Source organism: Lissotriton vulgaris, chromosome 11 (genome assembly GCF_964263255.1).
Source record: "Lissotriton vulgaris chromosome 11, aLisVul1.2, whole genome shotgun sequence".
Taxonomy (NCBI): Eukaryota; Metazoa; Chordata; class Amphibia; order Caudata; family Salamandridae; genus Lissotriton; species Lissotriton vulgaris.
In genome coordinates, this window is record NC_141699.1 from 934943094 (window position 1) to 934954840 (window position 11747).

At 39.7% G+C, this 11747-nt stretch overlaps 1 protein-coding gene across 2 annotated transcripts in view; it reads left to right on the plus strand.

Moving 5' to 3' along the window:
• AGTR1 (angiotensin II receptor type 1) overlaps positions 1 to 10007 on the plus strand; it is a 182049-nt gene extending 172042 nt beyond the window's left edge. For both annotated transcript variants that reach the window (XM_086944077.1, XM_086944076.1), the window contains exon 2: positions 5193 to 10007. In XM_086944077.1, coding sequence (XP_086800203.1) covers positions 5236 to 6321 — 1086 coding nt within the window. In that variant the 5' untranslated portion in view covers positions 5193 to 5235 and the 3' untranslated portion in view covers positions 6322 to 10007. The remainder of the gene's footprint in view (positions 1 to 5192) is intronic.
• Positions 10008 to 11747: the final 1740 nt, after the last annotated feature.

An 11747-nucleotide genomic window follows, 5' to 3' on the forward strand; every position in this document is an offset into this window, starting at 1 on the left:
CTCAGGTAAAGATGAAGGTTAGCTCTTGCTTCCACATCATCAACATTTTAAGAAAGATCTTTCCCCTTATTCCAGCCAAGCTCAGAGCTACAGTGGTCATTGCGGTTATCAAATCACACTTTGATTACTGCTATGCTCTGCACCAAAACATTAATAAAATCACTCTCAATAGACTTCAGACTATTAAGAATGCCGCTGCCTGCCTCGTCTTGGATGTGTCTAAATGCCTATCTTTCAGAGAGGGCATTCACTACCTGCAGTGGCTGCCAGTCAAGAAGCAGGTGAATTTTAAAGCCCTCTGTCTGGTTCAAACTGCCCCCCAATACCGGGGGCCGCTGCACTTGAGAACAGCCTTCCACTGGTAGATTTGCAATAGACAGCTGAGGTCTGCCTCTCTCAGGATGGTAGAAATAATAAGATTTCGAAAAGCCAGGTGGGGGTGGTCCTTTAGGGTCACTGCGGCTAGGTTATGGAATACCCTACCCACTCATATTGCTAGTCCCTCCTCCTTGCCTTTTGCAAGCAATTGAAAACTTGGCTCTTCTCCCTTCTGGATGCTTAGGTCTAAGTCATCCTTATGAAATTGAACTTGCTGTTGGTTAGCCCTTTGACACCCTTGGATATAATTTGCTCTACAAATTTCAAAAATACAGTGCAAATAAATAAGGGCACTAGAGTTAAATCCTCAAAACTGTCTTCAAGCAACCATCTCTTCCTCACAAGGTGAGTCCCTTCCAAAGCCTCCTTTCTTTCCCTCTGTGTTACGTTGCACCATTTGGGGTGGTATGTTCCAGTGTATCCCCAAGTGGTGCTCCATAATATCAACCCCCATGATTTTTCAAACTGTATTAAGCTATCATATAAATGTTGGCAGCTTCCCAAGTCAATCAAAGCCTCCTCTCCTAATGTTCTTTTTAACACAAAGAGGCCTCTCTGATGGATTTGGAGATTCTATAGATGTTCGTATTTCCCCGGGTGGTTATTCAGCACTTCAAAATGAAAGGCATCCACTTTATGTGAGACGTATTTTTTTCTGACAATGGATGGTTATTTTATACCTAAAAGGTGCTTATTTATTCATCCCTGTATGTCATGAACGTCAACCTTTCCTGAAGATCCAACTGAAGGATCAAATTTGTCAATTCCTTTGCCTTCAATTCAGAATCTCCTCAACCACCTGTATTTCACTTCAGTTCTGTGTGTGGCATTAGCCCATCTTTGTGCAAGAGGTATCCCTCTTATTATTTATCTAAATGATATCCTCTAAATCCTTAAATCCCCTTCCATTCTAATTAGTACCTGAATATCAATCTTTCCCGAAGTTCAAATGGAAGGATTAAATATGGCTTTTCCATTGCCTTTTGTTCAGACTGTCCTCGACCCCCTGGTGTTTCACCATTGTTCTGTTTGTGGTCGTAGCCCATCTTCATTCACTCTTATCATTTATCTATATGATGTCCTCTTAATCCATTAATAACAGTCTATTCTAATTCACACCCTGGTCTAACATTTAACCTCATACACACTCTAGGTTGCCTATGAATTTCAAAAAGTCTTTGTGTACTTTGTCTAAAACAATGGATGTTTTAGGCTTCTCCACTGATATTAACGTGTGCCCATTCAAACTCCTTAAAGAAGATTTCTTGAATCAAGCAAGAATTGAGGCCATCAATACCGGCCCACTCTCTTCCACCCAGATCCCTTGTGCATCTTTTATGTCTCTGTACTGCCTCAATCCAAGTCATTTTTCATTCCCCACTTCCCCACCAGGCCCTCCAATGTTGTAACACCATTCATCTTCAACAAGGCTGGCCTTACTTCCACCCCATTTTCCTGGACAGGGAGTCACATTGTGAATTTCTTTGGTAGCTCTCGAACATGGAAGCCTGGAATGGCAAGGCCAATTCCTAATAGAACCATACTTTATCACTGAGTTGAATGCCAGCAGGTTGTGGAAATTTAAATGGCATGTTCAATTAGTTCCCATTGTCGCATGCAGAGAGGTGTCTCCATACCAATGCCCTGAAGCATTTTGCTGGCACTTTTACCATCAGTCATCTAGGCAAACAGAAGGATTAATCCTCTGTACTTCTGAAAACTTGTCTGCTCTTCATTATGTAAATGACCTCAGAGGCACAAGATTAAAACCTCATGCTGATATCTCCATGGATATTTAGGCATATTGTCTCTGCAACTAATGGTGGACATGGCAGAATATTTCCCAGGCACCGTCAATGCAACTGAATATTAGTATTCTCCATATCTTTTAAACACCAGCGACTGGAAGCAGATTTCCCAGGTCTTTCAAGCAATGCTGAACTTTTGAGGACCCTTTGATCTATACATTTTTCCAACTTGTATCAGGTGTTAACTACTAGGTTCTGTGAGTAGTCACACAAATCCAGAGGCTTGGACTATAGACACATTCCTTCAGGACTGGAGCTATTTCCGCCTTTATACTTTCCCTCTGTTGTCCCATTTTGCTGAGTCCTCCTGTTGGCAAGATTTTTTTCTTGCAATCACATCTTAATGACCACAGGTAAGCTTTTTGAGACTTGGCTTCCTTGTCTTCTAGAAATGATCAAGAACTGAGCCACATCTGCTCCCTCTCTTTGATTCCCTTATTCTGAATTTGGAGGGTATTCCCCATGACCCAGTCTTTCAGCGTCAAATTTTGTATTCTAGCATGGAGTATCTTTGTGAGTCCTCGCCATGGTCAGGTAAAACTCCCTGCTGACCTGGTCTACAAATCCTGGCTCCACCTCAGGTGACTTCTATGTCCTTGATGTTCTTCTAACTGGCATGTCCCAAGTTTCCTAAATTGCTCTCCAAGGCATTCCCTAATTGTTCTCTGTTGATATTACCCTTATATGCACATCTCCTCTACCTGACATGCTGCTGAAGAGTTTTAAATGTTATTCCACTACTTACTGTTGGCCTCCGCTTTTCATCTGATGTGGCCATGTTCTTCTTTTCAACTCAAAATAAGACTTCTTCCTTTTCTCTTGTTTCTATTTATTATTCTTTTCCTGCGTCAGTATAAACTGTTTCCTGCTTGAAAGAGTACTTTCAAGAACAAGTCTTGCCAGACTCTCTTCTAGTGACTACCCTCTCATTTCCTTCAGGTCTCTTCATTAACCTCTCTCCTGCTCTACCCTGGCCTGTTGGAGTTGGGAAGTACTGCCTCTCCATGCACCAATACTGCTCTTTTTGGGGCCTAGCCCACCAGGGGTGCAATGGCATCTGAATTATTTTCATTATCGTAAGATATTCTCTGGGTTGCAAATTGATATTATGGAATCACTTTCATAAGCTTCTCTTAAACCTTTGAATTAAATGGCTGATTCTGTCCTTCCAAGGCTTTTAACTTGCACATTATTTTTCCTCACTGCCCAGCCATAACATTTGGATTTTCCTCAGTTTAGTGCAGAGGATATCTTTTATTTACTAAATGACAATGAGATGCACTCACTAAACATCCCTGCCAATAGTCCTGGGTCATGTTACATATATCTGCTATTTCGGCAACAATTATCCTCTTTTTGATCTAGCAAATTCTCCTTGCTTCACATTGTTTCCCATTTTCCTTCAGATCTCTCTGCGCCTACTGGTCTGGATCAGTTGTCTTCTTCCTTCAGAAGTCTTCCACTGCTCTGCCATGCCCTTCTACCTCTGGACATTGGTACCACTATCTGCAGTCCACAGTGTTCCTTCAGTAATGTTGAGGACTTAAAGCCAGATGTACGAAGCTTTTTTTGATGTCGAAAATAACCGAATTTGCAGAATCAGGTGGTATGTGACTGCAAAAAGGCCTTTTGTCATGTATTCAGTAATACATTACCGAATCACAATTTGCGTTTGTGACTACATACTGAATTAGTGTTTGTATAGGTACTGTTTTAGGGTTGCCCTTCCAGATAGCCATTGTCAGTAGTATGTATTAATGTTTTGCGACCAAATTACAGTCGCAAAATATTTATTTGCACAAGCCACTGGAAGGTATTGGTAAGATATTTGCAAACATGAAGGGATCCACAAGAGAGAATGTTCCAAAAATATTTTTTAAGAGTAGGCTGTGGTCCAAGGGACCACTGCCTACTCATAAAAAATGTTAGGCAACCATTGTAATTGTTTTTTTTAAGGCAGCCCGTTCCCCCTTAAGCAAAATGGACTACATTTCTACACAAATGATTGCTTTATCTAAAAGCAATCATGGACATGACGGCCTTCTGACCTTAGCAGGCACTACTATCCCTATGATGGCTGTTATTCCCAGTAGGTCGCTATTTGGTATTTACCTCATTAATATTCATGAAGTAGGTCAAATTGTTACCCACTATGGGTAGTTTTTTTTATGAACCAATTAATACATAGGTCAGTTCGCAAACTAAATCACTGGTCACAATAATACGAGTTAGATATTGCAACCAGTGTTTTGTGAATAGTTGTGCGTACATCTGGTTCACTGAAGCTTGTTGTTTGCACTATTGGTGCTGTTTTGCCTTCTTTCTGCCTGCAAATAAGGAGAATTTGGCCCTGATTGAGATCTTGGTGGACGGGGTACTCTCTCACAATGGTGATGGATATCCAGTACACTGAAATATGAATCCCATTTTATCCTATAGGATTTAGATTTTGGCCGACGGGATATCCGTCACCTTGTGACGGAGTAACCCGTTCGCCAAGATCTAAATAAGGCCCTTTGTCTCCTTTTTTTAATCAGGCTCATAAAGTTTACTATGGTGAAGTTAAAATGCTTTTCTCAGTGTATTCATTAGTGCTGTTTGAGAAGAAATAAAGGCTGCTTTGTATATTATGCCTGCCTCATTGTCTTTAATAAAATCTCAGATATTTTCTAGAGAAAAGGTCGGAAAATCCGAATCCAGTAAAAACTATTGTGACTCACAATATTGGATTAAAACATTTTGGAGTTTTTAACCTAATTTACAATGTATAAGCAGTGAAACCGTTACAAGATTATCTCCAAGTGTGCCTACCATTTTTCAATAAGTTTATTTTGAGTGCTTATTTTGAAGGATCTTTTGGAAATCTTGTTTGATAAATATATTTGTAAATATATGCATTTATAAATACATACATATTTATATTTAATGTTACATTATTGATAAAGATAACATACAAACACATGAGTATATTAAAACAAATACAAATGTACCCTCCTTTTTTTCCAGGTTTCTGGGTCGTCTTCTACATCTGGTGGAGCAAAAGGTGAAAATGAACATCAGTAACTCTGCTGAAAATGAAGAGCCCATTCACGGAGTCCAAGTTAACTGCTCTGCATCAGGAAGGCACGGCTACATATTTATTATGGTTCCAACTGTCTATAGTATCATCTTCATTCTGGGTATTTTTGGAAACAGCCTGGTTATTTTTGTAATTTGCTGCTATATGAAATTAAAGACGGTTGCCAGTATCTTTCTGCTGAATTTGGCCATAGCTGACATTTGCTTTCTGCTCAATCTACCCCTGTGGGCAGTTTCCACAGCGATGCACTACGAATGGATCTTTGGCAACTGCTTGTGTAAGATAGCATCTACTGCAATTACCCTCAACCTATACACCAGTGTCTTCTTACTCTCCTGTCTCAGCGTTGATCGCTATATGGCTATTGTTCATCCAATGAGGTCCCGTCTTTGGCGCACTATGTCGATTGCCAGAATTGCATGCATCTTTATTTGGGCGTTAGCATTTGTGGCCAGCTTGCCAGCCACTATTTACCGCGAGCAAGTGTACATTGCAGACTTAAATTTAACAGCCTGTGTTTATCTCTACAATTCTAGCAATAGCGCTCTCCTCGTTGGCATTGGCCTGACAAAAAATGTACTTGGATTTTTGGTTCCTTTTTTGATCATTTCAATAAGCTACATTTTTATTGGCAAGACCTTAAAGGAAGCCTACCAAATCCAGAAAAACAAATCTATGAGTGACGACATATTCAAGATGATTGTGGTCATCGTGTTGGTCTTTTTCTTCTGCTGGATCCCGCACCAAGTCTTCACTCTCCTGGATGTGTTAATTCAACTTAAAATAATAACTGATTGTCGAATTCAGGACATTGTTGACACCGGAATACCAATCACCATCTGCATAGCATACTTCAACAGCTGCCTAAATCCATTTTTCTATGTCTTCTTTGCCAAGAAATTTAGGACACACTTTCTTCAATTACTAAAATACATACCTCCAACCATGAGGACTCATCAAACTTTGTCAACAAAAATGAGTAGTCTTTCCTACCGTCCATCAGAAAACATTAACTTATATCCCCAGAAGTCAATGGAGTCGCATGACCTTGAGTGACACTATGTACCACAAGGCACATGTCCTAATATCTTCTGACTGCCTGTAGGGGGAGGTATGAAATTCACCAGATGACAGTGTGGTCCCTTGGGCCACACACACCCTGCATCAAGGAAGGATGTAGTACAGCACCTGACGTTTGTAAAGCAACCCTCTTCATCAGATCTGTTGAAGGGACAACTGAAAGCAACTCTTGAAGTATTTGAAAAGTGCATGATCAAAGCCAGATGTTTATGAAAAGTCAGTAACTGCAGGGTCTGTGGAATTTATTGAAAAGTGGATGCAAACAGGTTTACTGTGACGATTTAGCACATATAATGAAAATGGTGCATTACTTTAGCAAATGAAGAGAAAAAGTGGAGCTTAGCTATATTTAGAGATCAACATGGAAACTGTCATGTCAGTTTTTTGGTTTCTCAGATGTTAAATTGGTTTTGTGGTCCCCAGGTTAAAATATATAGAAAAACCATGTAAGAGAGCATAACATTCTCCCCAAAATATCCACCATAGACTACATGCAATTTAGAGGTGATATACATGATTTAGGGTAAACTGGGCGACCTATAACCTTTCTAAAATTATTTATTTATAATCTGTTTGAATGTTACATCTTCGCTAAGCAGTATTGCTCCCGGCTCAATACACAAATGTTTCAATGCAGTCCATGACTGTGTAAGGCATTCTAAAAACTATTAAAGTGATGGGGAAACATTAGAAGGGTCCATAAAGTTCCATCAAACACACTCTTGTTGGCGATATTTAACTCTTTTCCAGATCAACCAAGGAACACTCTAAAATTTAAATTAAAAGCCTATACACTTCTTAATATTTTCTTTCTGTGAAATATTGTCACAATGTGGCTTTCAAACAAAATAGTGGCAGTTTTCTTATTTGACACCCGTTACACACTCTCTGTATCATTTGAAGTGTTAGTCTCCATAATATATACAATATACTATAGGGAATTATAAATGTACTGTTCTTAACTCCACCTCTACTTACCTTAGTGATAAAAGTGACAAACTATATTTTGTATTAAATATTGCTGAAGGTCCTTAGTTCAACCATGACGGTGTGAACCTCCACAATTTAAGCACTAGCACCTGCGTCGACCAATACTTGCAAGAGTAATTTTCACTGACCTCTTCGTTTGAGAACAACATCAAAGTAATAAGAATGTTAAACATATGTGGGTCAATGTACACACTGCAGTGAAATTCCCTGGTCAATGATTGCATGATTGATCATCCACAACTACAATGCATGCAATGTGGCTCCAGATTATCAGAATACTTCCACAAGAAACATTTACCTAAAATGAACATAAATTACATAATGTACATAGTTGGTTGCTGTCCAGATTGCGGGGCGTGATTGTGACCCTCTCAAACAGGAGCTGGGCTACCTCTAAAATGTGACAACAAGACTGAAACCCATTCCTTTACAGCCTTTCCCAGTGTCCGTTTGTTGTTTCTGAATGGTTCGGATTTGCCCCCTTGCTGCCCAGGTTGCACCCATGCCATTGTTTGTTGCCCTGAGTTTTGAGCAGGTGCAGTATTTTGAGAGACCAGTGTCTCTGGGGGAGTGGCTAAAAATATTACTCATGTGGAGGGGGACTACTGATTCCTTATTTAGCCATCTTCAAAACTGCCAAAGATAACTTCCTCATGTATGCTCCATGTAAATATATATTTTTTTATATACAATAAAAAATTACAGAAATTAAAAAAGATTTGAATAAAGAATTCAAAGGAAATCCTCTGATTATGGAGCATTACTTCACCAGGATTTCTAAGTACTATTCCCTGCTCCTGGAAACGGTGAAATGAATGCCAGAGCCTGCTGGGAAAAAAGTATGTGTAACATTACTTTGTTTGGCCTACTTTGAGAACCATGGACAATTTCCCCCAAGCGTTTGACCATCAAAAATAGCATAACACACCCTCAAGAGACTAACCGTGGCTATTTAACATAGAAATTTGAAGTGGATTTTTTTAGAAATATATTGCATTGTAATATGGTGCGTCTAATTTCAATAGTGCACAGTCTTGTGAATTAATACCGTGTTTTGTTTAATCACCATAGAGAACGTGTAGCTTAACATCTCTGAGGCGTGAGTGCGTGTAATGTTTCCTTTACATAGACCAATCATATCTTTGTAAATGTGTTTGCTAAATAGTTCCTATTTGAAATATAAACATTTCATATCAATCTAAATTAGGTTGAGAGATGTAGCATGTTATTGACATGTTATGACGTCACCATTCTCCGACAATAGGAAGTGGCAGGAGGCGAACACCACCCTGCAGCCATTTAAAAGTAATATTGCCTTACAGTTCTCAAACATATTCACTACTGTAAATACCTTATGAATGTGAAAGGATACTGAGTTTTAAGAGGCAGTTGATGCCAAGTAGAAAACAACAAAATATGGTACTTTAGACAGTGGCAGTAAAGAATGTTTTAAGTGGACTGCACCTTGAGGTTGCAATCACATTAAACTAACAAGTAAACTGGGAGAAAGGCCATGCTACCGGCTTCCTAGTAAGACATTAGGGGCCATATGTATCAAAATAGAGTTTTGCGATTCTCAAATTGCGAGTTTCAGCGAATCGCAATTTGAGAATCGCAAAATGCAATGTATGTGGTATTTGCTAATAATTTAGCGAATCCCACATATTCCTTATTTGCAAATCGCAAATTGAGATTTGCAAATAAGAAATACCTTCCCATTCATGGAAGGAATGAATGTGAAGGCATTCTCAATTTGTGATTACCAATTAGAGAATCGCAAATTGAGAATGCAATTTTAAGGATGCCAGGGTGTCAAATTGTCAAAAGGACACACTGTTGCACCCCTGAAATGTGCATGTGTGCACATGTGTCACAGATACATGCCCTAAGGGCATGTATGTGCCCCAAATGGCACTTTAAAAAAATGCAAAATAGTGAATTTTTAAGTGAAATCGCAATTTACCACTAACTTGAAGCTGGAGGTAATTTGCGATTCCTTAATGCTCAATCGCACTTTCTTTTGTATTTCTTACATTGCATTTAAGGCATCACAATTTGCGATTCCTTAAATGCAATCGCAAAATAGGGAATGGCAAAATTTACGATTCCTTATTTTGTGAGTTGGTTTTTGTGTGCTACAATGCACACTACTAATTTGCTATCACAAACGCTGAAATTCTGCGAATTTCAGCGTTTGCGATCGCAACTTGGCTTCATACATATGGTCTTTGGAATTAATCATGGATGTGTGAAATCATTAGGCTGATCCACGAGTTCTGCATTCACTTTACCAGCAGCTAAGAATACACGTAACATATAACATTTTACACGGATTGGCAGTCATATACCTCATGCAAAATATGGCATCTTGTAAAAACAAAATATGGCAACCCTTGTAATGAAGATATTTTTCTTTTCACTCATGAAATAATCATGTATTTCCTTTTTTTTAAATGTTTCATGTATATTGTCACAAAAGTCCTATGATGTTTGTATTACTGTTATGTAAATACGTATCATACAAAGTATACTTTTTTAATATTTAAATGTTATGCATCCACCTTTGTCGAGACAATGCTCCTGATGTATGTTATGTGTTTCTGTTTTACAAGTAGACTCATGCTTGCGTATATTGTATGTGTATGTATATTTATAAAAATCACACCAAGCCATTAATGTTATGTGACTAGTGCGTTCATTTCCCTCGTGCTGAATTCTTCATTAAAGAGATCACGTGTCTCGTCATTTTTAGGACATTTTACCACCAGCTGTTTTTGTGTAAGATGCATTGACCAGCTATGGTCCAGTGGAACATCACTGAAACTGTCATAGCAAAGTGCACGAGTGTCGGATTCCTCTGGATTTGCAGATGTAAAAGGATCAGTTCTTACGGTCTTATTGCAGCCACGCACTACAATGGCCCTGATTACTAGCGTTGTAGATCCCATGGAAGTGGAACACCTATTCCTGTCGGTATCCCTGCACCTAAAACCATATATCACAATCTAATCCTCGTGGAAGAGGCAATTACTGCACACTGAGGGGCATGTTACCAAGGCCTTATCGCCACTTTAGCAGGACTTTTTCCCGCTAAAGCGGCGATAATTTTATTGCCCAATTACCAAGCTGTCGCTAACACCAGTTAGCGACAGCTTGTAGGCGATAGCGAACATTTTGGGGCCCGCTTTGCACGTCAGCGATAAATATCGCCAATGACATGCAAAGTGGGCGTGCCAAAATGTTAGCGACTGAAAACAGCCGCTAACATCACTATCGCCTATTACCTACAATGGCGAAGCAATGGAAATATTCGCGCTAAGCGCAAACCTCTCCAAAAGCTAACGCCTGCTAATACCAGTTCTTAACCATGTTATCCAATGGGAGGTGGATAACATGGCTAAGAGCTGTCTCACGCTAATGCGTGAATATCACTGTATTATCATCGATATTCACGCATTTCGCCTGATTTTTATCGTTTTTGAGATAAACCTTGCTAATAGCAAGTGATCTTAGCGATAAAAATCGGTGCAGCCAGGCGATAATAATTTTACCGCTATCCCTACTTAGCGATAAATATCGCTGTTTGTAGGTAATATGCCCCTGTATTTTCTTTTCTGTGCTTAGAGGGTAGGGAATTGTCTGTTATACAGAGATTAAGCCTCACATTTTCTATCTGTTCTCAGGAGGTGGGTGGCCAGCGTGGGGTTGGTGGGGTTGTTGGGAGTAGGCAGGGGAGGATTTGATCTGGCAGTGGGAGGATTACATGGTTCCCTGTGCCGCAGGAGGGGGAGGGGCTGCACTTGTGTCACAAATCCAAAGCCGTTTTTCTGGCTTGATTTTCTGGATGGTAAAGTTGCATTCCATACTCTTCTACGTACGAAAAGCAAGTTTGGGAACTTTAGGCAACTTCTAATTGTCCAGAGACACCACCAGGGACACCACAACTTGTAATCAGGTCCAATGTTTCAAAAAGGCAAAGCGTCGACATTAAAAAAGGAACCCCATTTCCAGAATTGGTGGTTCTGCAGACTTTCATTATGGTGATGAAACCAATGCAATGCTTTACAGCGCCTTTCTCTATTTTGTAGCATACTTAAAACTTTACTAGATAAATCCCAATGTTTGTAAAACCTTACACAATGAGTATTCCTGACGTCTTCAAAGTAGCACTAGTTGAGTGATCAATCAATCAATCAATCAATCAATCAATCAATCAATCAATCATAGCATTTTTAAAGCACACTACTTACCCATGAGTGTCTCGTGGCGCTGGGTTGGAAGGAGGTGCTGCTACTGCTAAAGTCCAGGTCTTGAGGAGTCTTCTGAAGGTCAGCAGGTCTTGGGTCTGCAGTAGGTGGATGTGGAGGGTATTTCCAGGTCTTGGCAGCGAGGTGGAAGAACAATCTGCCGCC